The sequence below is a fragment of the Plecotus auritus genome, assembly GCF_963455305.1.
Source record: "Plecotus auritus genome assembly, chromosome: 3".
In the NCBI taxonomy this organism is placed as follows: domain Eukaryota; kingdom Metazoa; phylum Chordata; class Mammalia; order Chiroptera; family Vespertilionidae; genus Plecotus; species Plecotus auritus.
In genome coordinates, this window is record NC_137772.1 from 119,077,918 (window position 1) to 119,104,016 (window position 26,099).

The 26,099-nt window shown below is 44.6% G+C and overlaps 2 protein-coding genes and 2 pseudogenes across 4 annotated transcripts in view; 1 reads left to right on the forward strand and 3 right to left on the reverse strand.

Moving 5' to 3' along the window:
* Positions 1–15,879: 15,879 nt before the first annotated feature.
* Positions 15,880–24,319, reverse strand: LOC308245224 (cytosolic 5'-nucleotidase 3A-like; annotated as a pseudogene). The gene is made up of 3 exons: positions 24,173–24,319; positions 16,791–17,115; positions 15,880–16,560 (listed from the first exon to the last, which is right to left on the reverse strand). The product of its transcript is annotated as a cytosolic 5'-nucleotidase 3A-like (transcript).
* On the reverse strand, positions 19,353–19,778 carry LOC308244684 (protein C1orf43 homolog; the record flags this gene model as incomplete). The annotated part of the gene is made up of 1 exon (XM_080660838.1): positions 19,353–19,778. The coding sequence occupies exon 1, from the start codon at positions 19,731–19,733 to the stop codon at positions 19,353–19,355; it is 381 nt and encodes a 126-aa protein (XP_080516964.1). The 5' UTR covers positions 19,734–19,778.
* Positions 20,507–22,140, reverse strand: LOC308243303 (protein ZAR1-like; annotated as a pseudogene). Its single transcript has 2 exons — positions 21,349–22,140; positions 20,507–20,597 (listed from the first exon to the last, which is right to left on the reverse strand). The product of its transcript is annotated as a protein ZAR1-like (transcript).
* An 845-nt stretch (positions 24,320–25,164) lies between the features above and the next one.
* BRCA2 (BRCA2 DNA repair associated) overlaps positions 25,165–26,099 on the forward strand; it is an 81,098-nt gene continuing 80,163 nt past the window's right edge. Inside the window, exon 1 of the mRNA XM_080662134.1 lies at positions 25,165–25,299. The gene's annotated coding sequence lies outside the window, so the exon portion shown is untranslated. The remainder of the gene's footprint in view (positions 25,300–26,099) is intronic.

A 26,099-nucleotide genomic window follows, 5' to 3' on the forward strand; every position in this document is an offset into this window, starting at 1 on the left:
AACTGTCAAATTACATCGGGAAGGCAGGGGAGTGTCGGGGAGGGAGAGAAAGCGATCAACCAAAGGACTTGTATGCATGCATATAAGCACAACAAATGGACACAAGACACAGGGTGGGGGGTCGGGAGTGGGGGGTGGGATGAGAGCAAGCGACAGGAGGTAGGGGAGGCTGGGGGAAGGTCAATGGGGGGAAAAAGGAGATATATGTACTACTACATGTAATACTTTAAACAATAAAAAATTTAAAAATAAATGAATAAATAAATAAAAATCAAGTGAATAAAAAATCTGACGAACAGAATAAACTGGTGAATATAATAGAATCAGGGGCATAGAAAGGGAGTGGACTGACAATTCTTGGGGGGAAAGGAGTGTGGAGGGTGCGGGAAGAGACTGAATAAAAATCATACACCTATGGATGAGGACAGTGGCGGGGGGGCGGGTAAGGGCAGAGGGTGGGGTGGGAACCGGGTAGAGGGGAGCTATGGGGGGAAAAAGGAGGAACAACTGTAATAATCTGAACAATAAAGATTTATTTTAAAAATAATTAATTAATTAATTAATTAATTAATTAATTTAAAAAAATTATATAGTCAGTGTAGATATTTTTCTACATTTATTCAGAAATTGTGTGAATGCCCAACAGTTGGAGATCTTCTACATACACGTAAAAAGATAATATTTATATAACAAGAACAGTTCTCAAGGGAGAAACCAAGATGGCGGCATAGGTAAACACCTAAACTGCTGCCTTGCACAACAATATCAAAACTACAACTAAAAGACAAAATGGACACCATCCAGAACCACAGGAAAGCTGGCTTAGTGGAAATTCTACAACTAGAAGAAAAGAGGAAAGCACATTGCGACTCAGAGGAGCTACAAAAGGCTGAGGTACAGAGGCTCGCGCGCAGAGAGGATGGGCGGCTGTGTGCACAGGCGGCTGAGTGCTTGGCTGGCTTTCTAAAGCAGGAGGGAGAAGGAAACTCCCGACTGCACTGAACTCCAGTCCCAGGCAAGTCGCTGGGAAACCAGACTCATTTGGGGGAAATCTGGACTGTCAGGAAAAAGAAAGCACACTGAGACTCAGGAGCTGTGGAAGGCAGAGGTCTGGAGGCGCGCGCGTGCGAGCGCAGAGAGGACTGACTGCTGAATGCACGGGAGGCTGAGTGCGCGGCTGGCTTTCTAAAGCAGGAGGAAGACAGAAGCTCTCGACTGTGTTGAACTCCAGTTCCAGGCAAGTTTCTGGGAACCCCGACTCATTCGGGGAGAAACTGGACTGTCTGGCAGCAGGCAAAACTCGAGGGCGGCTTTCTCTCAGAGGTGCTTGCAGCGATTACCGAGGGGCACTGAGACACAGGGGCCTCATAGGGCAGTGCTGACAGGAAACCAAGGCTGCCTGCTCTGCCCTGAAACTCCACCCCATCAAAGCTGAGCACAGAGGCTTTTGCAATTTTGCAAGTCTTGTCTCATAAAAGTGTCTCCAGAACAGAAGTTCTCCCAGCGTAGATACAGCTGATCCTCACAGCCAATTGGCCTGGAGGTCAATTCCTCCCAGTGATACCAACAACAATCAAGACTTAACTACAACAAGGCTGAGCACACAGCCCACAAAGGGGTGCACCAAGAGTGTCCACCACAGGTAACTGGGGAGGCTGAGCCACTGTGCCCTAGAGGACACCTACCACACAAACCTACTCTACCAACTCAGGGAAGCAGCGAAAATGCAGAGGCAAAGAAAAAGATCACAAATGAAAGAAATGGAGGAAAACAAATGACTGGATATAGAGTTCAAAACCACGGTTATAAGGTTTTTCAAGAATTTTCTAGAAAAGTCCAATAAATTTAATGAGACCCTCGAGGATATGAAAAAGGACCAACTAGAAATTAAACATACACTGACTGAAATAAAAAATATTATACAGAGATCCAACAGCAGACTAGAGGACCACAAGAATCAAGTCAAAGAGTTGAAATACAAAGAAGCAAAACACTCAGCTGGAAAAGCAAAAAGAAAACAGAATCCAAAAATGTGAAGATAGTGTAAGGAGCCTCTGGGACAACTTCAAGTGTACCAACATCCGAATTATGGGGGTGCCAGAAGAAGAGAGAGAGCAAGATACTGAAAACCTATTTGAAGAAATAATGACCAAAAACTTCCTCCACCTGGTGAAAGAAATAGACTTACAAGTCCAGAAAGCGCACAGAACCCCAAACAAAAGGAATCCAAAGAGGACCACACCAAGACACATCATAATTAAAATGCCAAGAGCAAAAGACAAAGAGAGAATATTAAAAGCAGCAAGAGAAAAACAGTTAATTACCTACAAGGGAGCACCCATACGACTGTCAGCTGATTTCTCAACAGAATCTATGCAGGCCAGAAGGGAGTGGCAAGAAATATTCAAAGTGATGAACAGCAAGAACCTACAACCAAGATTACTCTACCCAGCAAAGCTATCATTCAGAATTGAAGGTCAGATAAAGAGCTTCACAGATAAGAAAAAGCTAAAGGAGTTCATCACCGCCAAACCAGTATTATATGAAATGCTGAAAGGTATTCTTTAAGAAGTGGAAGAAGAAGAAAAAGGTAAAGATAAAAATTATGAACAACTAATACATGTCTATCAACAAGTGAATCTAAAAATCAACTGAATTAAAAATTTGATGAACAGAATAAACTGGTGAATATAATAGAATCAGGGGCATAGAAAGGAAGTGGACTGACAATTTTCGGGGGGAAAGGGGTGTGGGAGGTGCGGGAGGTGCGGGAAGAGACTGGACAAAAAGCGTACACCTATTGATGAGGACAGTGGTGGTGAGGTAAGGGCAGAGGGTGGGGTGGGAACCGGGTGGAGGGGAGTTATGGGGGGAAAATAGAGGAACAATTGTAATAATCTGAGCAATAAAGATTTATTAAATTACAAAAAAAAAGAACAGTTCTCCACAAAACCTCAGGAACTGTGAATATTTCCCTTTTCCTATTACTTCCTCTTACAAATGAGAGAAAAGGGTCCAAAGAGGGTAATCAAGTTGTTTGGTGTAAGTCTACTAGGGGCCTGCTTGGTGCTCACTTTTGAATGGGCAGAAACGGGGTCTTGGTCCAGCTTTTGTTCAAACTTCTTTTGCTGGAAACTTTTCCACCACCTGAGACCTTCCTACAAATGTTTTAAATTTTTGTCCCTGTATGTTTGGGCTGCTTAACATTTTCTGGCCTTTCTAAAGAAAGAAGTGGACTGGAGAAGGTTACTCCTATAGCCTTTTCAGTGTTGCCATACCTCATCCTCTGCATCTTCATAGCTTCATTTTAGGTGGACAAATGACCCCTCACTTTTACAGAGATTGCTTGGTGAGAGTTTTAACTCTCAAACACCCAGTAATTGAGCCCAGAAGGCCCCTGAGATGCTAGTGTCCTGTCTCAGGGTCTATACGTTTCAGTCCCATGGAGCCTCTAACTCTGATGCTTCTGATGAGGCCAACTCAGCACCTGTTTGCTCAGACAGTTTACCAAGGGCGAGCACCTGGATCTCCACTCTCAGGGACCTAGATACTGAAGACCAGGAGGGGGCAGTGGTGATTGTGGAGAAGGAAGAAAACTTGGACCGACCCAAGATCTCCCACATGTTGCCAGTGAGCCACTGGCCATCCATGCTTTAGCCCACGCACTGATGAACTGGTGATAACCATGAGCTGCTAAGAAAGGATAGATGGGGGGAGGATCCAAGACGGCAGCGTAGGTAAACACCTAAACTGCTGCCTCGCACAACAATTTCAAAACTACAACTAAAAGACAAAATGTCTATCACCCAGAACCACGGGAAAGCTGGCTGAGTGGAAGTTCTACAACTAGAAGGAAAGAGAAAAGAGCATTGAGACGTGCACAAGTGCTGAAAAGCTGAGGTACAGAGGCGTGCGTATCGGGCTGGCGGCGGGCAACTGGGAGCGCTGCTTTTTTCAACCTGAAGGGAGATAAGCTCCTGATTACTCCGAACTCCAGTTTCTGGGGGTACGCGGGGGACCTAAACTCCTACGGGGAGAAGCTGGACTATCTGCCATCGGGTCGGAAAGTGAGGGTGGCTTGCTTGCAGGGCTGAGCGCAGGAATAATTGTTTACTGCACTGGGGCGCGGGACGTGGTCAAAGACACAGAGCCGGCTTACTGGCAGCCGTCACTGTTTGCCACGCCCTAGCCTAGTGATGCCCTGAGACCCCGCCCTGCACAACCTACAAACCCACCCAAGCTCCAAGCAGCGGCTTTAGCATATGAATGGCCTGCCCTATTGCAGCTTAACATAGCAAACTTGCAGCCTGGGTCAGACAGCTCCAAAACTTCCAAACCCCAAGCAAAGAGGAGAAAAACTGTAGTTCTCGCTGTAGCGCCTGCTGGGTGGCCTCAGACAGTAGCTGACCTGCACCCCATTGGAGATCCAGAAGCCATTGTACCTAGTGGTCAGTGTGAGACACCAGATTTCAACTCCTCGCATCCATAAATGACACATTCAAGAGGCAGACTCAGTGAGCACCAAAGCCCCACTGAAACAAGTCCTGCACCATAAGCGTGTCTCCAGCGCAGCAGTTCTTCCATTATAGACACAGCAGGTCCTCACAGCCAATTGGCCTGGAGGTCAATTCCTCCCAGTGTACCAACAGCAATCAAGGCTTAACTATACCAAGACTTTGCACTCAGCCCACAAAGGGGTGTACCAAGAGCGTCCACCTCAGGTGATTGGGGAGGCTGAGCTACTGGCCCCTATAGGTCACCTACCACACAAAGCCACTCCATCAACACAGGGAAGCAACAAAATGCGGAGACAAAGAAACATGTCACGAATGAAAGAAATGGAGGAAAGCAAACTACTGGACGACATAGAGTTCAGAACCACATTTATAAGGTTACTCAAGAATCTTCCAAAAACCACCAAGAAACTTGATGAGACCTCCGAGGAGCTTAGTGAGACCTTCAAGGACCTTAATGAGAATGCCAAAAAAAATGGAAAAGGACCAGTCAGAAATTAAGCATACACTGTCTGAAATAAAGAATATACAGAAATTCAACTGTAGATCAAAGGACCCCAAGAATCAAACCAAAGATCTGAAATATGAGGAAACAAAAAACACCCAACCAGAAAAACAAAAAGAAAAAAGAATCCAAAAATATGAAGATAGTGTAAGGAGCCTCTGGGACAACTTTACGCGTACCAACATCTGAATTTTGGGGGTGCCAGAAGAAGAGAGAGAGCAAAATATTGAAAACCTATTAGAAGAAATAATGATAGAAAACTTTCCCTACCTGGTGAAAGAAATAGACTTACAAGTCCAGGAAGTGCACAGAACCCCATACAAGAGGAATCCAAAGAGGACCACACCAAGACACATCATAATTAAAATGCCAAGGGCAAAAGACAAAGAGAGAATCTTGAAAACAGCAAGAGAAAAACGGTTAGTTACCTACAAGGGAGCACCCATACGACTGTCAGCTGATTTCTCAACAGAAACTATGCAGGCCAGAAGGGAGTGGCAAGAAATATTCAAAGTGATGAACAGCAAGAACCTACAACCAAGATTACTCTACCCAGCAAAGCTATCATTCAGAATTGAAGGTCAGATAAAGAGCTTCACAGACAAGAAAAAGCTAAAGGAGTTCATCACCACCAAACCAGGATTACATGAAATGCTGAAGGGTATTCTTTAAGAAGAGGAAGAAGAAGAAAAAGGTAAAGATAAAAATTATGAACAACAAAATGACATCAAATACATACCTACCAACAAGTGAATCTAAAAATCAAGTGAATAAAAAATCTGAAGAACAGAATGGACTGGTGTATATAATAGAATCGGGGACATAGAAAGGGAGTGGACTGACAATTCTCAGGGGGGGAGGGGGTGTGAGGGGTGCGGGAAGAGATTGGACAAAAATCTTACACCTATGGATGAAGACAGTGGCGGGGGGTAAGGGCATGGGGTGGGGTGGGGTGGGGAATCAGGTGGAGGGGAGCTATGGGGGGAAAAAAAGAGGAACACCTGTAATAATCTGAACAATAAAGATTTATTTAAAAGAAAAAAAGAAAAAAAAAGAAAGGATAGATGTGAAGAAGAAGGCAAAAGCAGACTCCATGTGAGAGATATTTTCCTATCACATTTCCAGGGCTCGAACCCCAGTGTGGGGCATGCAGGAGGCAGCCCATCAATGATCAATTGCTTTTGGGCCTGGAGTCTTTTCCCCATAGTCAGTAGTTTAAACAGCCTGAACAGCAGTGGTGAATGGTCAAGTTGGCCATGGAGGTCAAGCTGCCCTGATGGGGAAGTTCCCTTGGTGGGCAGGTAAGCTGGGACACATCAGTCAAACAGGTGTTAAATTTGTCCTGCTTAGGGTTCATGTCGACTCAGGGAACTGAGGAGGAGGTCAGGGCAGCTCTCAAGGTTTGTGATCAGGGCTCCTTTCTCTGACTAAAATATGGTAGGGGTGCCAAAACCGGTTTGGCTCAGTGGATAGAGCGTCGGCCTGCGGACTGAAGGGTCCCGGGTTCGATTCCGGTCAAGGGCATGTACCTTGGTGCGGGCACATCCCCAGTGGGAGGTGTGCAGGAGGCAGCTGATCGATGTTTCTCTCTCATCGATGTTTCTAGCTCTCTATCCCTCTCCCTTCCTCTCTGTAAAATACCAATAAAATATATTTAAAAAAAATAAAATAAAATATGGTAGGGGTATCCCCCTACTGCCCACTTATGCTGTCTCTGCCTCCCACTGGCACCTGTGGAAATAAACAGTTTTGCCAAAGGAACAAATAAGGTAAAAATGTATGAAGGTAGAAATTAAAAGTAAAATAAGTGTTAAAATATGGATAGAAAAGGCTAACCCAAGAAATGGAGAAACCAAACTGGTATGCAAATACAGTATGCAAAGATTATTTTATGCCTATGAGTAAGGGATTAAGTGAATAAGATGAAGTTTGTCATTTCTGAACTTTGTGTTTAAATCATCACAAGAAAATTTAAAAATGATAGGACAGTATTAAAAAAATGTACACAAAGCCCAGCCAGCATGGGCATAGACATATGAACCAGGAAGTCACGGTTCAATTCCCTGGTCAGGGCACATGCCCAGGTTGCAAGCTCAATCCTCAGGGCTGCGTGCAAGAGGCAGCCCTTCAACTATTCTCTCTCCCTCTCCCTTTTTTCTGAAATCAATTTTAAAAAGAAAAAGAAAAGAACCATTAAATTCTTCTCTCGCATGACCTCAGAGAAGATGACTGCATTTACTCTGGGCTGCCACATGTAGGAAAGACACAGGTATTCAACAAATATTTCTTGGACTTGCATTATGTTTACAAAGCACAGAGATTTATTCCGATCCAGTGTGGCCCTGAGAAGCAGTTCAAGAAATAACCACTAAGGGGCGCTCTCGGCAAGCACATCATAGTGGTTGATAAAAGGGAGAAGAAAGTTAGAGAGGAGTAGTGGCCCCGGTACCTGTTGGAGAGGCACCTGGCTCAGAGAGTAGCAAGGTGACCTGCCTTTTTTTTTTTTTTTTTTTGCTAGAGATCTTACTTTAGAACACAGACATGGCACCTACAATTGAGATTTCAGCTCTAAACAGCTTGGCATATGTGTGTATATACATATGTTTTCCTCTGAAATTATCCTCAACATTGTATTTCTTGAAGCCAAATAAGAAGCAGGCAATCTTGACAACTAAAAATTAAACAATGTGATAAGTATCTTAGTTGTCTACCTAGAAAATACAAATCATGACAAGTGTAAAGAAATAATTTTCTTTTTTAAAAAAATATTTTTTTATTGATTTCTGAAAGCAAGGGAGAGGGAAAGGGAGAAACATCAATGATGAGAGAGAATCATTAATTGGCTGCCTCCTGCACACCCCCTACTGGGAATCGAACCGTGACCTCCTGTTTCATAGGTTGATGCTCAACCATGCTGGCTGGGTGAAATAATTGTTTTCTTAATTTTCCTAGTCTTTACACAATATCATTATCAAACTTTTTATTGTAGTAAGATATGCATAACATAAATTTTACTATTTTTTGTTGTATGGTTCTGGGGCATTATGTACATTCACATTGTTCTGCCACCATTACTACCATCTGTCTCCAGGCCTTTTCATCTTCTCAAACTGAAACTCCGTCCTCACTCAACACTAATCCCCATCCCCCTTTCTCAGCCCTGACATCCACCATCTAATTTCTGTTTCTATGAATCTGACTCCTCTGGGTACCTCACATAAGTGGAATTGGTTGTTTTGTGACTGGCTTATTATTCTTAGTACAATGTCCTCAAGGTTCAAGCATGTTGTAGAGTGTGTCTGAATTCCCTTTTTAAAAAAATGATTGATTGGTTTTAGAGAGAAGAAGAACAAGAAGGAGGAGAAGGAAGAGGAGGAGGAGGAGGAGGAGAAAGGAAAATATAGACTTGCTGTTCCACTCATTTATGCATTCATTAGTTGCTTCTCATATGTGCCCTGAATGGGGATTGAACATGCAACCCTGGGGAATTGGGATAACACTTTAACCAACTGAGCCATCTGACTAGGGCTCCCTTCCTTTTTAAGGCTGAATAATATGCCACTTACATATAGACCACGTTTTGTTTATCTCTTCATCGAATGATGGACACTTTGGTTGTTTCCACTTTTAATCAATGTGAATAATGCTGCTATGAACATGGGTGTGCAAATATCTGTTCATATTGAGATCTCTCTCTTTTGGAAAAAGCAGGGAAAATGGGAAAATTCACACTTTCTTGAGTTATTGTGACTCAAAATTGCCCTAAACCTATATTTTTTTGGAAAAGTAAATATCACAGTTAATAAGGAGCCTGAAATTTTTGAATTGAATATATTGGGTTATTTTCCCCCTAACAATGTAAGAGAAGTAAAGCCAAATAACACTGACTCTTTAAAGAGTTGCTGTGCTATATAAGATGATGATTTAAAATGCTTTTAAAACTAAGTAATCTCCCCCACCAACAACAGATGAGTGATGACCAAGAAATCATCGGACTGTGGCATTTACAGGCCTAGATGGTGAGATTCCAAAATCCAGGTGACAGAAGTGCTTATAGAAACCTGAGAAAAAACCTACCTTGGAACCTGGTGACAAGCCACTCACTGTAGCCAGAAGATTATAGCTAATATTGCTCACTATACCACTTTTGAGAGGAAGTAGTGTATGTTTATGTGTGTTTTTTGTTTTTCATTTTTATGGTTGCCCTAACAAAGCAACAATGGCTAGATAGCTACATTTGGAAATACAAACTCCAGAGCAATGGAGCGGTGAGGTTTTGTGGAGGGGAGGGTGTGCCAGTGCAGGTGCAGGAGGGTCCCAAAGAGGCTGGTGCTGGCTGGGCCCTGCCATTCTGAGGAAGCCCCAGGGACCTGGGAGCAGGCAGCACCTGCAGTGACTCTTGCAGACAGCAGGTGGCAGCAGTGAGCAGCTCCCCATCATTCTGGGTTCTACTCTGGCCCTTAAGTCTGAGAAACTGGTCACCTAGTGCCAGTGGTCTGCAAACCGCGGCTCGCGAGCCACATGCGGCTCTTTGGCCCCTTGAGTGTGGCTCGCCTGGGCGAGTCTATTTTGAAGAAGTGGCTTTAGAAGAAGTTTAAGTTTAAAAAATTTGGCTCTCAAAAGAAATTTCAATCGTTGTACTGTTGATATTTGGCTCTGTTGACTAATGAGTTTGCCGACCACTGATCCTAGTCACATGACCAAGTGGCATATAACCCTGGATGGGTTACTCAGCTTCTCAAAGAAACAGAAGAGGCCAAACTAAGCACTAGTCTCCAGTCTTTTCCTAGCAAAAGCCTGCCATCTTTCACGATTTAGCTTTGTGTTCCTGAAGACCCCCAGTAGAAACTATATCAATGGCATAGAAAAGACTGGAAGGAAATACACTGGGGTTTCATGCTGATACTTCCGAGCAGGGCTGAGAAATGGGACTCCCACTTTTGACTTTATATACTTCTGTATATACTTTTTAATGCAAATCATTTTAACTCTATATATTAAAGAAAAGTGAAAGATAATGGTAATATTCTACAATATTTCCATTTATTATCCCAGAAATACAATAAAGAGACTGGAAATATTATGAACTTTTAGTTCTTTTGTGATAAAAAATATAAACAGGCTGGCCGGCATGCCTCAGTGGTTGAGCATCAACTTATGAACCAGGAGCCAGGAGGTCACGGTTCAATTTCCAGTCAGGGGTTATGCCTGGGTTGTGGGCTCGATCACCAGTGTGGGACGTGCAGGAGATAGCCAATCAATAATTCTTTTTCTCATCACTGATGTTTCTCTCTCTCTCTCTCTCTCTCTCTCTCTCCCTTCCTCTCTAAAAATCCATTAAAATTTTTAAAATATATACTAGTATAAACAGAAACTACGCCTATGCTTCTCATAGACAATAAAAAATATTTGAAGACCTTCTCTACTAATATTTTTCAATTAAAAAACAAACAAACCATAGTCTACAAAATTACCACCTGGACAGGTAAACTCTCCAGGGCAGGCAGACTGCTAATCTGAACAGATCTCAGCCCTGATGAAAGCAGCCCGTGGAAACTGCTCCATGGGGATTTTAAAGCAACCAGGCACTCCAGTTTTGCCCCATTCCTGCAATAAATCACCACTCATAAAGGGAGCTCTGAGCTCATTTTCAGCTTTTAGAATGGTCAACAAAGTTCAATCCCCTAATACCTATGAAAGACCCTGCGGGCCAGGCCGGTGCTGGACCCTGGGGAGCGAAGCAATGCAGAGGGGCCTTAGCTGAGCCAGTCGAGCTGGCAGAGTCATAGCAGGTCCTTCCTTGATCTTGGCCTGTGTTGCAGGTTCCCTGTCAGCATGGATGGACCTGGAGAGTATTATGCTGAGCGAAATAAGCCAGTCAGAGAAAGATAAGTATCAGATAATATCACTCATATGTGGAATATAATGAACTAAATAAACTGATGAGCAAAAATAGACCCAGAGTCATAGAAGCATGTTAAACCTCAGAGGGAAGGCAGGGAAATGTGGGTGGGAAGAGATCAACCAAGGACCTTGTATGCATATATTCATGGCACATGGACATAGACAATGGGGTGGTGAGGTCCTGGGGTGAGGGGTGGGGGTAAACTGGAGGGGGTCAATGGGGGAAAAAGGAGACATATGTAATACTTTCAACAATAAAGAATTATAATAAAAATTTAAAAAGTAAAATTGGATTTTATTCCTATACTAGAGGCCTGGTGCATGAATTCATGCATGGGTGGGGTCCAGCCACCCATCCTGATGGGGGCCGATCAGGGCTGGGCTGGTGGGGGATAGGGGTTGTGGGAGGTTGGCCGGCCAGGCCTGTCCCCGATCAGGGCGGGGGGGTGGGGGTGGTGATAGGGTGGCCGGGCCAGCCGGGGGGTGTGACCACAGGAAGTTGGAGTCCAATCAGGGCCCTGATCAGGCCAGTTGGCCACCACAGTGTGCATCATAGCGACTGGTTGTTCCAGTCATTTCGGTCATTCCATCGTTCTGGTCGCTTGGCTTTTATATATATATAGATGTCACAAAGAGGCCAGTATTGTGCAGTTGACCACAATCTTTTTGGCCCACTTAGAGCCTGGGTAGGATGTAAAATTAGATTCACTTTCCCGAAAACCCGTCATTTAAACAGAAATTAAATTCTGCAATAGTGCCTATGGGATTTCTGCAGGTGAATGTTCTAATTTCGATTCTTGTGAAAAATGAAAGCTCATCTTACAAAGCTCATCTTTGAGGGATCTGTGACCCTGAAGTGGGGCTCCTTCTCCCTCCCACTGAGAAGTGAGAAAGATTGCTTTCTGTTCAACCCATCATTGTAAACATCCAAATGTCAATAGAAACAGAAATTGCCTCTCCCTTTGGGCCAGATTCCACATATTATTTTTTCTAACCTGTTAATTATTTGGAAATTTCACTGAAATGATTCCCCTCTCAATTTAATAGATTTTCTTTAAATCCCTAAGCTTATTTTTGAACTCTCATGCCTTACCTATTAACTTCACACACGTTATTTTTAATCTGCAATATACAAGACATTTATTTTCTTCCATCCCTTTGTATAGAAGCCCAGGCATCCAGTTGGCATTGCACACTGTGTAATACTTAACATCACCACATTCATAGTACCCAAATCCATTTTTTAAATTCTAAATAATATTTATAGACTCACTTATTTATTTATTTTTTTAATATATTTTTATTAATTTCAGGGAGGAAGAAAAAGGGAGAGAGAGATAGATACATCAATGATGAGAGATAATCATTGATTGGCTGCAGCCTGCACGCTCCCCACTGGGGATCTAGCCCACAACCTGGGCAAGTGCCCTTGATGGGAATCAAACCTGGGACCCTTGAGTCCGCAGGTCAATATATCCACTGAGCCAAACCGGCTAGGGCTCACTCACTTTTTTAAAAAACACCTTTATTTTACTGATATATTATTTTTCTCCCCATGAAATTGACAGGAAAAAGACACCTTAAGTTTAAAAGGAAAAGGAAAAGAGAAAGCCAGACTATTCTGATATTCCCTGGCTTTCTTTAATCTTTAAGTAAATGATCATAGATTTTTCACCTAAGAACACCTAGAATAAGAACTATGAATACAACTCAGACATCCTTTTAAGAAATTAACCTAACAAGATTAGATATCTTTTCAGTTTAGGCTTTTCTCTCTCCTATTAACACTTCCTTTGATTCTTTAGTACTACTGAATAAAATCCTTCTTCTAAAATTTTTTCTTTTAAACTTTTTTCTTCAGATATTTGTAACATTAATTTATGAGAGTATGTCAAGATTTCAAATGGTAAATGTTTTTGCAAATACATTTACAATACATTCCTGTCTTTGACTCACCCTATCCTCAGGGATAGTCTAAGTAACTTTAAAATGTAAGTTGTAAACATTAAAGTTAGAAAATGTACTTCTCTAACTAATTTTATATTATACCACAAAAGCTTAGGTTTACTCATGCAAATATTTCTTATTGCCCAGAGGATTTTTCCCCTTTGCATTATAGAATGTCCTAACAAAACTTTTTATGGTCAGTTAGGAATTGAAAACATACTAAAAGTAGTGACCTCTTTCTGGTACTATATTTGAAGATGTTTGGTACATAAATGTTAACATAGATCATAATATTTACAAAACTCTTACTAAAATGTTACGTTTGTGCTATAACAGTTATCTTTCCTAGACTAAATTGTTACTGAAAATAACCATTTTAACCCTAGCCAATTTGGCTCAGTGGATGGAGCGTCACCTGGGGACTGAAGGGTCCCAGGTTCGATTCGGGCCTGGGGCACATGCCCGGGTTGCAGGCTCAGTCCCCAGTGGGCAGTGTGCAGGAGGCAGCCAATCAATGATCCTCTCTCATCGTTGATATTTCTGTCTCTCTTTACCTCTTCTTTCCTCTCTGAAATCAATAAAGATTTTTAAAATAACCATTTTATAAGATAAGTAATAAAAAGTGTCCTTAAATTTAAATCACTAGTTCCGTGGTTGGTTAATTGTTTTTATTGATAGAATCACTAAGTGGATTTTCAGAATAACAATTTTTATTATTTCAGATATAATGTGCAAACATTGTGTGCCTACACAAGAAACTTGAGACGTGACTGCAGTGGCTGTTCTGTCTTTTCACAGGTACTTACTGACTTACAATCATGTTTTCCAGGGTTCTTCCAGCAGTGCTACCACTTCTCACATGTCATGAAAAAGTAATTTTGGACATGTTTGCCTCATCTGTCCCTCAAGTTTTTCTTCATCCCCGATCCTGCTCAGCTCTGATGCATTTAGGGAGCTGGAATTTATCGCTCCTGGGGAAGACTTTTCTGTATGTTATTACAAGGATTGCATGTTGCATCTTTGCTTTTATGACATTTGGCAATGCCTGTCATGTGTCTCATTCCAAGTCCTGATCAGATATGCACTTCCCACATATACAATTTCTGCTTTTATAAGTGCACTTTGGGGTGATTTCCAAGGATACAGTGTAACAAAAGAAGATTGGCCTCAATCCTTTGAGGGCTTTAAGGTAACAGCACATTCAAAATAAATCCCCCCAACACAAGTTGAAAAGTTCCCACATTTCAGACCCTAAGTGCAAAATCTGTTCTGATGGACGTTTTGGAAAGAGCCTAGGTTCTATGGACAGGGAGGTCCCAGCCAGGCCTGGCATAGGTGGCACCTGAGCTGGGCATTATAATAGCTCTTAGGAGGTCAGTGATCCTGGGCTCATGGGTGATGGAGGGATGGGAGGAGGGGATCTTATGGACCTGGAGCCTATACACAGCCCAAAATCTCTGGCCATGGCCAGGCCTCCAAGAGTGGGAGGACTGTAGGCTGGCATAGCCAGGGCCGAGATGCACCCCCAAATGGTGGTAGACAAGTTGTCTGCCACTCAGAGTCGGATAAAGAATGCTCTGTAATTCACAAGGTCTCTAGAATTAGAAGGTGTGCTCTCAGTGGGGACCCATAACATTTCTGTAAGGTAGACAGTCTCACACTTGCGTCCAGGCCCAGACAACAGGAACACAGACAAGGGTCTGAATTCTGCACCTCTCCTTTCCAGCCATGTGACTTCAAAAGTTATCTTAACCTCTTTGACTTTACAAATGAATTTTCTCATCTGAAAAGTGAAAACAGAGTTGCGAGGACTAATGAGAAGGGACGGAAACTGCTCTGCAGAGTGCCAGACCCAGAGTATCATTAATAAAATAATCCACAGGCTGGACAAATGTCCTCGTGCCTACACATTTTCACTGTGTACCTTTATTTTATTTTATTTTTTATTATTTTTTCATTTCATGTTTATTATCAGTGCATCAATATAGAACATTTTATAATGATTAGTGACATGTGGATACCAAATTTCTCCAATACCATGTGCCAGTATGTTCTTGTAAGTTTCAATTTCCCCCCAAAAAACATAACGAACACAATTTTAAGAGATACCATCAGCATAATTCACTCAAATTACAAAAATATCAATACTTAAAATCACACGCATGTAAAAAACTTCATAACAGTAAAGTACAAAATTCATTCTGGAAATGTAGGCAGTTTTTTCAAATTGTGACTTTATGATTTTTTTTTAATGTTAAAAAACATGGTGAGGAGTGTGTTGAAAGGAGCGGAAAATAAGGAGCTTCTGGTTGATGGATTCAACATGTCTGAGCAAGCATATCTATACTAATAAAAGGGTAATATGCTAATTAGACCAGGAGACCTTCCAGACAAAGCCATGGTGGCGGGGCTGAGGCAGAGGTGGTTAGGGGCAATCAGGCCAGTAGGGGAGGGCGGTTGGAGGCGATCAGGCTGGCAGGGGGCAATAGTTGGGGCAAGCAGGCTGGCAGGGGGGTATTTGGAGGTGAGCAGGCTGGCTGGGGGTGGCAGTTGGGGGCAAGCAGGCCAGCAGGGGGGCAGTTGGGAGCAAGCAGGCCATCAGGGGTGGCAGTTGGGGGTGAGCAGGCCAGCAGGGGTGGCATTTGGGGGCAAGCAGGCCAGCAGGGGGGCAGTTGGGGGCAAGCAGGCCAGCAGGGGTGGCAGTTAGGGTTGATCAGGCCAGAAGGGGGGCAGTTGGGGGCGATCAGGCTGGCAGGCAGAGTCGTTAGGGGCAATCAGGCAGGCAGGCAGGCAGGTGAGTGGTTAGGAGCCAGTAGTCCTGGATTGTGAGAGGGATGTCCCAGATTGGAGAGGGTGCAGGCTGGGCTGAGGGACACCTCCCCCCACCCTGTGCACAAATTTCATGCACCAGGCCACTAGTGTTATAAATAAAAGTCTTTCACATGATGAACACACAAGTGGTTCTTGCATCTATTGCACCTAACGGACAGGCATCTCCTTGAAGAATGCTCATTTATACAGGATCTTCTGTAAGATAGAGTTGGCTACCTCCAAGGATTCCTCTTTGACTAGAACAATATCATAAGAGTCCATGTACTTGTCTAAAACTCATCCACTTTATCATTTAGATATCCAGTTTTCAGAATGTGTTCAACATTAGCTATTCCATCTGCCATTCTTAAGTCTCCTTGTGAGTCTCCCAGCAGAATTATGTTGCTATTGGCTTTCATTTGATCGAAATACTCTGTGTTCTTCAAGGCTCCATCATGTTTGTTAAATACATGAATTAGATCTCCTTTAAATCCTTTGAGCACTCCATTGTCATCAAAATCCATGAAATTGGACACTACTTTGACATTTAAATAATAAACACCAGCTTGACAGATAATCTCCTCCAGTACATCTCCAATGCCAGCCGAGAATATGAACACAGGGATACTGTGTTGTTGGAGCTTATCAAAGAAATTCTCATATCTTTCCTTGAGATTCTGCCACAATTTCTTTAACTTTAGCTCTTGGTATAGCCTGTTCAACAAGCAGGCAATGTGATTTAGTGTACCATTCTACCATATAAGGGTACTTCTGTTCTACTGTAAGAAGAGGATCAGTTTCAATAGCATAAAAATTTTCCTTTAGTTCCAGTAACTTTTTTCGGCATTCATCTGAAACCAGCTTACAGTTGTCAATGACATTATTTTTTAAAAATATATTTTTATTGATTTCAGAGAGGAAGGGAGAGGGAGAGATAGAAACATCAATAATGAGAGAGAATCATTGATCGACTGCCTCTTGCATGTCCCCTAATAGGGATTGAGCCTGCAACCCAGGCATGTGCCCTTGACTGGAATCGAGCCCAGGACACTTCAGTCCAAAGGTCGATGCTCTGTCCACTGAGCCAAACCAGCTAAGGCGTCAATGACATTATGACATGTTGGACATCTTTTTCCTTTGTAGGAAAATCTACTCAGTGTCATATCAAAGTCTGTTATTATCTGAAGTTTGACAGCTCCTCCCTTGATGAGACCACAGATGATATCTTCTACTCTTGTGGGGTACTTGATGAGAACCAGACTCTTCTGGAATTCTGGCATCAGACTGGGTGGCTTTATCAGTTCTGGAAGCTGGAGGTCCAAGATTAGATGTTGGCTCAATTGGTTTCCTCTGAGGCCTCTCTCTCCTTGGCTTGCAGATGGCCATCCTCTTGCTGCCTCTTTCAGGAGTTCACCCTTTGGTGCACCTGTGTACCTTTATTTTAAAACAAAATGATTTTATACATACAATGGACTATTATTCAGCTCTAAAAAGGAAGGAAATCCTGTCCAATGTGGATGAACCCAATATTATACTCAGTGAATCAGCCAGTCACAAAAGGACAAATACTGTATGATTCCACTTATGAGACACCAGAGCAGTCAAACTCACAGGGACAGATAGTAGACGGTGGTTGGCAGGATGGAGAACTGTTACCAATAACTAGGAAGAGTTTTAGTTTTGCCAGAAGAAATTTCTGGAGATGGATACTGGTGATGGTTGCACAACCATGTAAATATACTTAGAGCAACTGAATTGTACCCTTAAAATGATGAAGATAGTAAATTTTATATTGTGTGTATTTTACCCCAATTAGAAATATATATATTTTTACACACACACACACACACACACACACACACATAAGCAAAAAAAAGTTTTAAATACATACATAAACGGACTCAACACCTGTATACAGCTTGATGAATTAGAACACACCCAGGTAAGCAATACCCAGAACAAGAAATTGAACATTTCTTCACTCCAAAGCCCCCTCTTCTTTTCTATGCTCACCCTTCTTTCTATTGTATTACTCACTCTAAAATTGTTCCTGTGGAAATGATGGAGACCATTGGGAGGGAGAAGCGAGGGAAAATGAAGGAAGCAGTTTGTGTTGTGCTAGACCTGTGATGGAATTTCAGAACCAAGCCCTGGGCTACAGAGGATGAAAAGTGGTCCCAACGCAGGCATATAAATGGAGAAGGATTTTTGTGCCTTTGAGGAAATTTGATCCAGTACAGGGATGGGGAATGTCCATCCCTTGAGCCGTATAAGGCAGTGGTCAGCAAACCGCAGCTCGCGAGCCACATGCGGCTCTTTGGCCCCTTGAGTGTGGCTCTTCCACAAAATACCACAGCCTGGGTGAGTCTATTTTGAAGAAGTGGCATTAGAAGAAGTTTAAGTTTAGAAAATTTGGCTCTCAAAAGAAGTTTCAATGGTTGTACTGTTGATATTTGGCTCTGTTGACTAATGAGTTTGCCGACCACTGGTATAAGGCATGCAAAATCATTTGGTCTGGCCCTGCCAAGGCATTAGGGGTGAGTTAATTAAATGTTTGACCAAATATAGCAGGTTATTTTTTATCTGTCCAAATTTTACACTTTAATACAAATTTCAAAACATAAAGTATAACAATATTCTCTATGTTCAAATCCACTTAATTTTATCTGAAATACAATATCCTATATAATAAAGACATAATATGCAAATTGACCATCACTCCAACACACAAGATGGCTGCCCCCATGTGGACACAAGATGGCTGGCAGTTGTGGGCGATCAGGCCTGCAGGAGAGGGCAGTTGGGGGCAATCAGGCCAGCAGGGGAGGGCAGTTGGGGGGGACCAGGCTGGCAGAGGAGGGCAGTTGTGGGCAATCAGGCCAGCAGGGGAGGGCAGTTAGGGGCAATTGGGCTGGCAGGGGAGCAGTTAGGTGTCAATCAGGCTGGCAGGGGAGTGGTCAGGGGTGATCAGGCTGGCAGGCAGGCAAGCAGTTGGGAGCCAGCAGTCCTGGATTGTGAGAGGGATGTCCAACTGCTCGTTTAGGCCCAACTGGGCCTAAATGGGCAGTCGGACATCCCTTGAGGGGTCCCAGATTGGTGGGGGTGCACGCTGGGCTGTGGACACACAATTCCCCCACCCCCATGCATGAATTTTGTGCACCGGGCCTCCAGTTTATAAAATAAACAGCTTCTGCAACAAAATCAACATTAGGAGAGTTGGGGGGGGGTTGTTTTTGTTTTTATTGCTTAATTGTTTATTTTATTAATTTATAAAGTCAGACCAGTGCATTGGTCTGACCATTCTTCCCCTGTCACCCCAACTCTCTCACCCTTGGGATTATAATCTAGAAAAGGGCAGATGAACTATGATCAAAACCAAGTGAGGATTTTTAAGGAAGCTCTGACAGAAACATTAAAAAAAAAAAAACATCTTATTTCAACTCCAGAAATAAAGTGCTATCAAGGGAAAATAAAGTCTTAACTGATGTTCTGAAACTGGCCATAAGGAAGGTTTGGAGAATGATTCTCTAGGCATGAGCTCTAAGAGCTGTGGACACGACCAGGAGCTTCAGCTGATCCAGCCTGGGCCTGCTGATCCAGATGACCTGAGGGGTACCCAGCAAGCACAATGCAGTCTCTCTGGCTCATCAACAGCAAGTCCTTCAGCGCCATCACAGAGTACTCTCTAGTGTGTTATAGTTGTCCTTAAAGCTCTTCAATTCAAGGAAGTGCTTGGCACATTTACTCTTCTGGCTGGAGTGGAGGTATGTCACCTGGATGGTTGTTGGGGAAACTTCAGGAGACTGGCTTAGGTCTTTGGCTGCTGACTGATGTTGTCGCTGGGAGCTCCCACTTCGTGCTTTGACCACTGTAGCCAGATCACTCAGGGCCTCCTGATAGCGCAGGTACTCTCTCTGGCCAAAGACCCCAGTCCCATAGCAGGCTGTCTCATAGCCATCCAGCAGGGTATCAATGAGGGCCTTGCACACACCCTTGAAAGGAGTACGAGTGTTTCGAAGATCTTGCAGGTAGGAGTGAAAATTCTTGCCCATTAAGGAACGGGGATGCCGGCCTTCAGCATGAAATGGGATTTCAGAGGCACGGATGGCATGTAGAGCTTTCATCCTGTATAATAGTTGTAACAATTCTGATTTCCCTGGGTGTCCAGCTGTAGCAGTCTTTCATCATCATCCGCAAGGAGCTGAAGTTCATACTTGATATCCTGAACCCTGGATAGTCGAATATCAATCTCCTCTTTTAAATCCAGGCTCCCGTAGGCCATCACCGGTACGACATTCAACCCCGACAGCCAGTTGCTGCTGGATGCCGTGGCCTCCCCACCCCGCACAGAACTGCTCCGGTTTACCCCGCTGCCCGGCCTCGTCAGCCCGGGCTCCTTCAAGGCAACGGCACCTGGATTCTCTGAAACTCCCCCGGCCATTTCCTTACGCGGAAAGATCAAGGATGGCCTGGCCAGAAAACATGGTGGATGGGGGAGGCTGGTAAAGAAGCAGGAGAGTTGTTTTTTTAAATTCTTTTTTAATGGTTATAGTGGAGCCAGTTTTCCTCATAAAGTACCTATTGGGACATAGCACACTCTTTAAGCTGCTTGAATACAACCAAGAATGTGATATTGATACATAAATATTATATATCGATTCAGTCAAATATTCAAGATAAAAGGACTGACTTTTGACTTAACCCTAAACCAAAAATGTGCCTGGCATAGAGGATGCCATGATGAATGAGACAGCATTAAGTCATGCTCCATTAGGAAACACGTTCTTCCTCCACTTAATATCTTTGCCCACTCACTTTTACCTTACTAGTTTCCAGAAATGCACCTCACATAAGCACTCTCCCATCTGGTCTTACAATCTTTACACACAAAAAATGCCATATTTTGGATCCAAAAATGGCAAATAAAGAGGAAGAATCTTTTATTCCTAGAAAAGCTTGTGTTTTTGTATAGGAAAAGCAAAAAGCCTGTTTAACCTCATTCACAGCTGTTCTCAAGGTCACTACATTAATTCAGTGTCTCATCTCTGAAGGATTACTCTGGGATTCTTCTCCCTGCAGTCTCTCTCACTTTTTTTTTGTTGTTGTTGTTGTTAACCCTCACCTGAAGGTATTTTTCCATTAACTTTTAGAGAGAGTGGGAGGGAAAGGGAGAGACAAAGAAACATCAATGTGAGAAAGACACATCGATTGGTTGCCTCCCGAGCGCACCCTGACCAGGGCAGGGTATTGAGCCTTTAACTGGAATGGAACCCTTCAGTCTGTAGGCCCACGTTCTATCCACTGAGCCAAACTGGCTAGGGCTTCCCACACTTTTTCAATTCATTTTCCACAAAGCCACCAGCACAGTCTCTCCAAAACAACATTCTGATCACATATTTTACTGACTTGAAATCCTTCTTTGTCTTGCATTTCCAATTAATAACAATCGCCAGACTTTCGGTTAGCACATGCTTAAAACTAACACCCTACTTCAAAATGTTACAAAACATGGAGGCCAGGTAAAATACAGGTTTTCAGAACTTCCTCTCCTTCATCAAATAAAAGGAGGAAGCCGGGGAGATTTTGTTCTTCTTGCCCCAGAAATGGAAAAGAGGAAAGAGAGGAAGGGGACAGCACAGGACTGAGGAGGGGGAAGACTAAGTTCACCTGGAAGTTGGGTTTCCTGAGAGGGTGGGCATCTCCCTGGGCCTGCTTGCTCTGCCTTTCCCCAGGACTAGAGGCATCTTCCTCCCCCAACTTGTCCTGCTGCCAGAGTTCCTCCTGCTTGTCCTTTTGCAACCCTGGCCTTGGTGTCGACTTCTGCTGCTGCTGGATTTCCTCTGTAGGAACTGAAAACTCCTTCCTCTCCTTGTCCTTCTCATCCTTCCCATCCTTCCCATCCTTCCACAGCTGCATCAAGCCCCTGAGGCTCAGCACTAGTGAATAGAGGTCCCAGGCTGGTAGTGGTGCCTTGGGGTCCCTGCAGCCCCAAGGAGAGCAGCTGCGCAGGGTGAGCGGGCCCAGCGAGCACAGCACAGACCTGTCCACACGTGGGCTCACCTGCACGCCCACCTCCTTGATATTGGCCTTGCACAGCCGCAGGCCCAGGCTGGGGTTCATCTGAGAGAGAATGGCCTTAAGCTGTGCCCTCTTGTGAGGGTCAGTGCAGTAGGCCCAGGCATTCGTGGGCACCACCAGCCCCGTCCTGGCCAGGAAAGTGGGGGCACCAGTATTTTGCTTCCAGTCAGGCTGTTGGTGGTCAGAGAGTCCCGGCTGGCCCAAAGGCAGTGTGTTCCGTGGTACAGGCCCTGGGGACTTGGACAAAGTGCTCTATCTGCTATCCAGGCTTAGCGCAATATCCTGATTTAGTTTACATCTGTCCTTGTTCTGTCTTCCACCTTCATCAGCCCCTTTTTTCTCATGTTTAAGTTGGTCCAGGTTCATCCCTATCTTTTCCATTTATTTCAGATTCTGGTGGGAGCTGTGTGTATATTACCCAATTGAAGGGAGTGGTGGGAGGAGAGCTACCTACCTACAGAGGCCTAATTACCACCTGATTCAAATTGCTCTTCTCTATCTTTTCAATTCACTGCTCCTGAATCTTTTTTCAAAGCTGTTTTTCATTGCTGACTTATTCACACTCATGCTATAGTTAGCCATTCATTTATTTATTCTGATAGTAATGTACCATTTTAGAGATCCTGTTTTAAAGCATATAGTAAAACAAATACAAGGAGTACAGTAAATTATTTGAACAGCCTTATTCTAGGAGAGTGTAAGGAAGAAAATACATTATTATGGCAGGGCACAGGGACCATAAAGTTATGGAGGGGGAGGGGTGTATATAGTGAGAGAAAATACATTTCAGAGGGTTGTATGACATGCCCCCCACCCCCCACTCCCCCATCCGCCAAAAGCATGTGAGAGTAAGCAAATTGTTCTGATTTAGAGGGTAAATGCAGATTTAATAGCAGGATAGTATCTAACACCAAACCCACTTGAATTAAAACCTGGGCCTTGTTATCAGGCAAGTTACTTAAGTGATTGTTTCCCTTTATGACAGTACTGTTAGAGTCGTTGAAGGAGGAACACACGAGGCCAAAAGGGGTGAAGAATTATGAATTTATTAGGTCATCTAGAAACCCAGATGGGCTGAGCCCCAAAGTGGCACCAGCACCCAAAGATGGGCAGTCAGAGGTTTTTTAAAGGACTCCAGACAGACTTTTTCTGGGCCAAGAATTCTCTGTGCAGGCCTGGATTCCAGGAAACTCTGGAGGGGAGAGATAATGGTTTTAGCAAGTGGAATGTGGTCTAAGCAAGTGGAATGTCCAATGTGAAGTGGCCTAAAGGTCAGTTCCCAGGGGAGGGGGTATCGATTCAATTATTTGATCAGACCTAACAAGTACCTGTACTAACCAATTTACAGGATTATTGTAAGACTAGAGGCCTGGTGCACGAAATTCGTGCATTGGGGGGGGGGTGTCCCTCAGCCCAGCCTGCACCCTCTCCAATCTGGGACCCCTCGAGGGATGTCTGACTGCCCGTTTAGGTCCGATCCTATAGGGCCTAAACGGGCAGCCAGACATCCCTTTCACAATCCAGGACTGCTGGCTCCCAAATGCTTGCCTGCCTTCCTGATTGCCCCTAACTGCTTCTGCCTGCCAGCCTGATCACCCCCTAATGACTCCCCTGCCAGCCTGATTGATGCCTAACTGCTCCCCTGCCAGCCTGATTGCCCCTAACTGCACTCCCCTGCAGGCCTGGTTACCCCTAACTGTCCTCCCCTGCAGGCCTGGTCCCCCCCAACTGCTCTCCCCTGCAGGCCTGGGTCCCCCGCAACTGCCCTTCCCTGCAGGCCCGGTCGCCCCAGCTTCCCTCCTCTGCCGGCCTGGTCACCCCTAACTGTTCTCCCCTGCAGGCTTGTTCCCTCCCAACTGTCCTCTCCTGCTGGCCTGATCACCACAACTGCCCTCCCCTGCTGGCCATCTTGTGGTGGCCATCTTGTGTCCACATGGGAGCAGCCATCTTTGACCACATGGGGGCAGCCATCTTGTGTGTTGGAGTGACGGTCAATTTGCATATTACTCTTTTATTAGATAGGATTAAAATGTGCTATTGTGTGTGAAGCACAAAGCAGACTCACATGTTCAATAAGTTCAACTATTGTTAGATAAGTGTTCTTTACTGTTCAGACCTAGGTGATCATAAGCTTTGGTATTTCTCTGTATTGGTCAGCTTCTTGCTACAGCTGAGGGTTATGATCAAACTGAAATGACACCTACAGAAGTAAGTAGAGTCCATCCTTTTTAATTTTTAATCTTTATTGTAGAAAGTATTATAGATGTCCCTTCCCTGCCCTTGATCCTTTCTAGCCCACACCTGCCCCCCACCCCAGGCCTTCACACTTTTGTCTGTGTCCATGGGTTATACATATATGCATACAAGTTCTTTGGTTAATCTCTTGTCAACCACCCACTCTCCCCCACCTTACCTCTGGGATTCCACACTCTGTTCCATGCTTCCATGTTTCTAGAAACACTCTGTTCATCCGTTTATTTTGTTCATATGAGTGAGATCATGTGATACTTGTCTTTCTCTGACTGGCTTACTTTGATTAGCATAATACTCTCCAGGTCCCTCCATGCTGTCTCAAAGGGTAAGAGATCCTTCTTTTTTACTGCTGCATAGTATTCCATGGTGTAAATGTACCACAGCTTTCTTATCCACTCATCTGCTGATGGGCACTTGGAGCCCATCCTTTTTCTAATCCAAGGCTGCTTCTGCTGTTTAGTGCTCAAGAGCCTTCCAGAAGCAGCAGGGCCCAAGGGCAGCTCTCACCTCCAGAACCCAGTGGAAGACTTTCTAGGTCATAAACAAACCCGAATTAAGCCTTGTGGGCATGTCAGACCCTGTGCATGAGGAGGACAGGGTCCTGCCTTCTGGGGAAGTTTGAAGGGGAGGACAGGCTCACACAGGGTGGTCAGTACCCTAAGAATGTAAAGGGCTCTAGGGCAGCCTGCAGCGGGGAGCAGCTCACAGCACAGTAAGAGTTACGGTGGATTCCCCATTTCTCAGGCAGGGAGATAAGCTCAAAGTTTTTGAACCTGCTATCTAAGAGCATCACAGGAGTAGAGCTGAAGTCCTCTGGCTTCACCTGTCAGCCCGTCCACTCCACAGGGAGCAGGGGACCAAAACGGGTCATCCTCCAAGGGCCACACTGGGTTTCCAAGGTTGGCGACTGCTGGGCCGGAACAGATGCCTGTCAGAGACAACAGGCCGCGAGAGATCCCTCAACGTAGACAAGCTAAGCTAAGGAGATCGAGTCGCCGAGTGTTCACAGGGCGGCCCTCCGAAGGCTCAGAGAGAAGCCGCCGCCTTACACAGCTCTAATGTCCCACCAGGCCCTGCTGCTCGCAAACCGAGTCGGGGGCGGGGCCTGCCGGACTTCCGGGCGGCGCGCGCTGCGGGAGGCGTCGTGACGTCATCGGGAGACGTGTGGGAGCGCGGCTTTGGCGCCAGCAGTTGAAAGCCCGGCGGGGAACCAGCGGCGGGTGCTCGGGGAGGAGGGTCGCCGCCAGAAAAGCCTGCGGAGTCCGAGGAGCGGCGTCTGTGGAGGCGGTTAGTGCTGCGGGGGGACGCGAGCGGCCACTGACTGTCGCTGCCAGCCCCGCGCGGGTGGGGACGATGGACCGGTTCGCTCAGCCGCCGGAGGCTCGGCTCCTCTCCTGGGATTCGGCCGCGCCACCCGCTCGGGGGTGGGCTCTTGGCTGCAGCGGGTGTCCCAGTCTGAAACCTCCTTGCACACCATAGTTACTTTCCTGGCCGCTTCCGACACTGTGTCCGCTCCAGTTCACCCCAGCTGGTGCTTGTGCGATGGAGACGTCCTAATTTGAAATGGCGTTTACCTCTAATGGGAGCCCTCGCAACACGTGACTAGTTAACGTACTTGAAATTCATGTCAGAAATGCTGTTTTTGAGTTGCACTTGCCACATTCCCAATGCTTGACGTGGCCGGTGGGCACTGTGTTGGGCAGCACAAATACGCAATGCTCCCACCATTGCAGCGAGTCCATTGTAGTCCCAGAAGATGGACCCAGACCAATCATCAGTGTCACTTGAGGCAACTGTAACCTCACAATCACTGAAGGACCGCACCCTGTGAAGTGTGTTCTGTTCTCTTTTACAGACTCATTTTCCAAGTGTCGGAGTAATATCATAGAGAAAAATGCCTATTGGGTGCAAAGAGAGGCCAACTTTTTTTGAAATTTTTGAGACGCGATGCAGCCAAGCAGGTACTGATAGATTTTATATAAATTGATCAATTGCAGTGAGCAATGTTTTCAGAAAATATGTACATACGCATGCTTGCTGGAAAGAATCCAATACTTAACGTTTTTGTTTACACTATAAACTTCTTT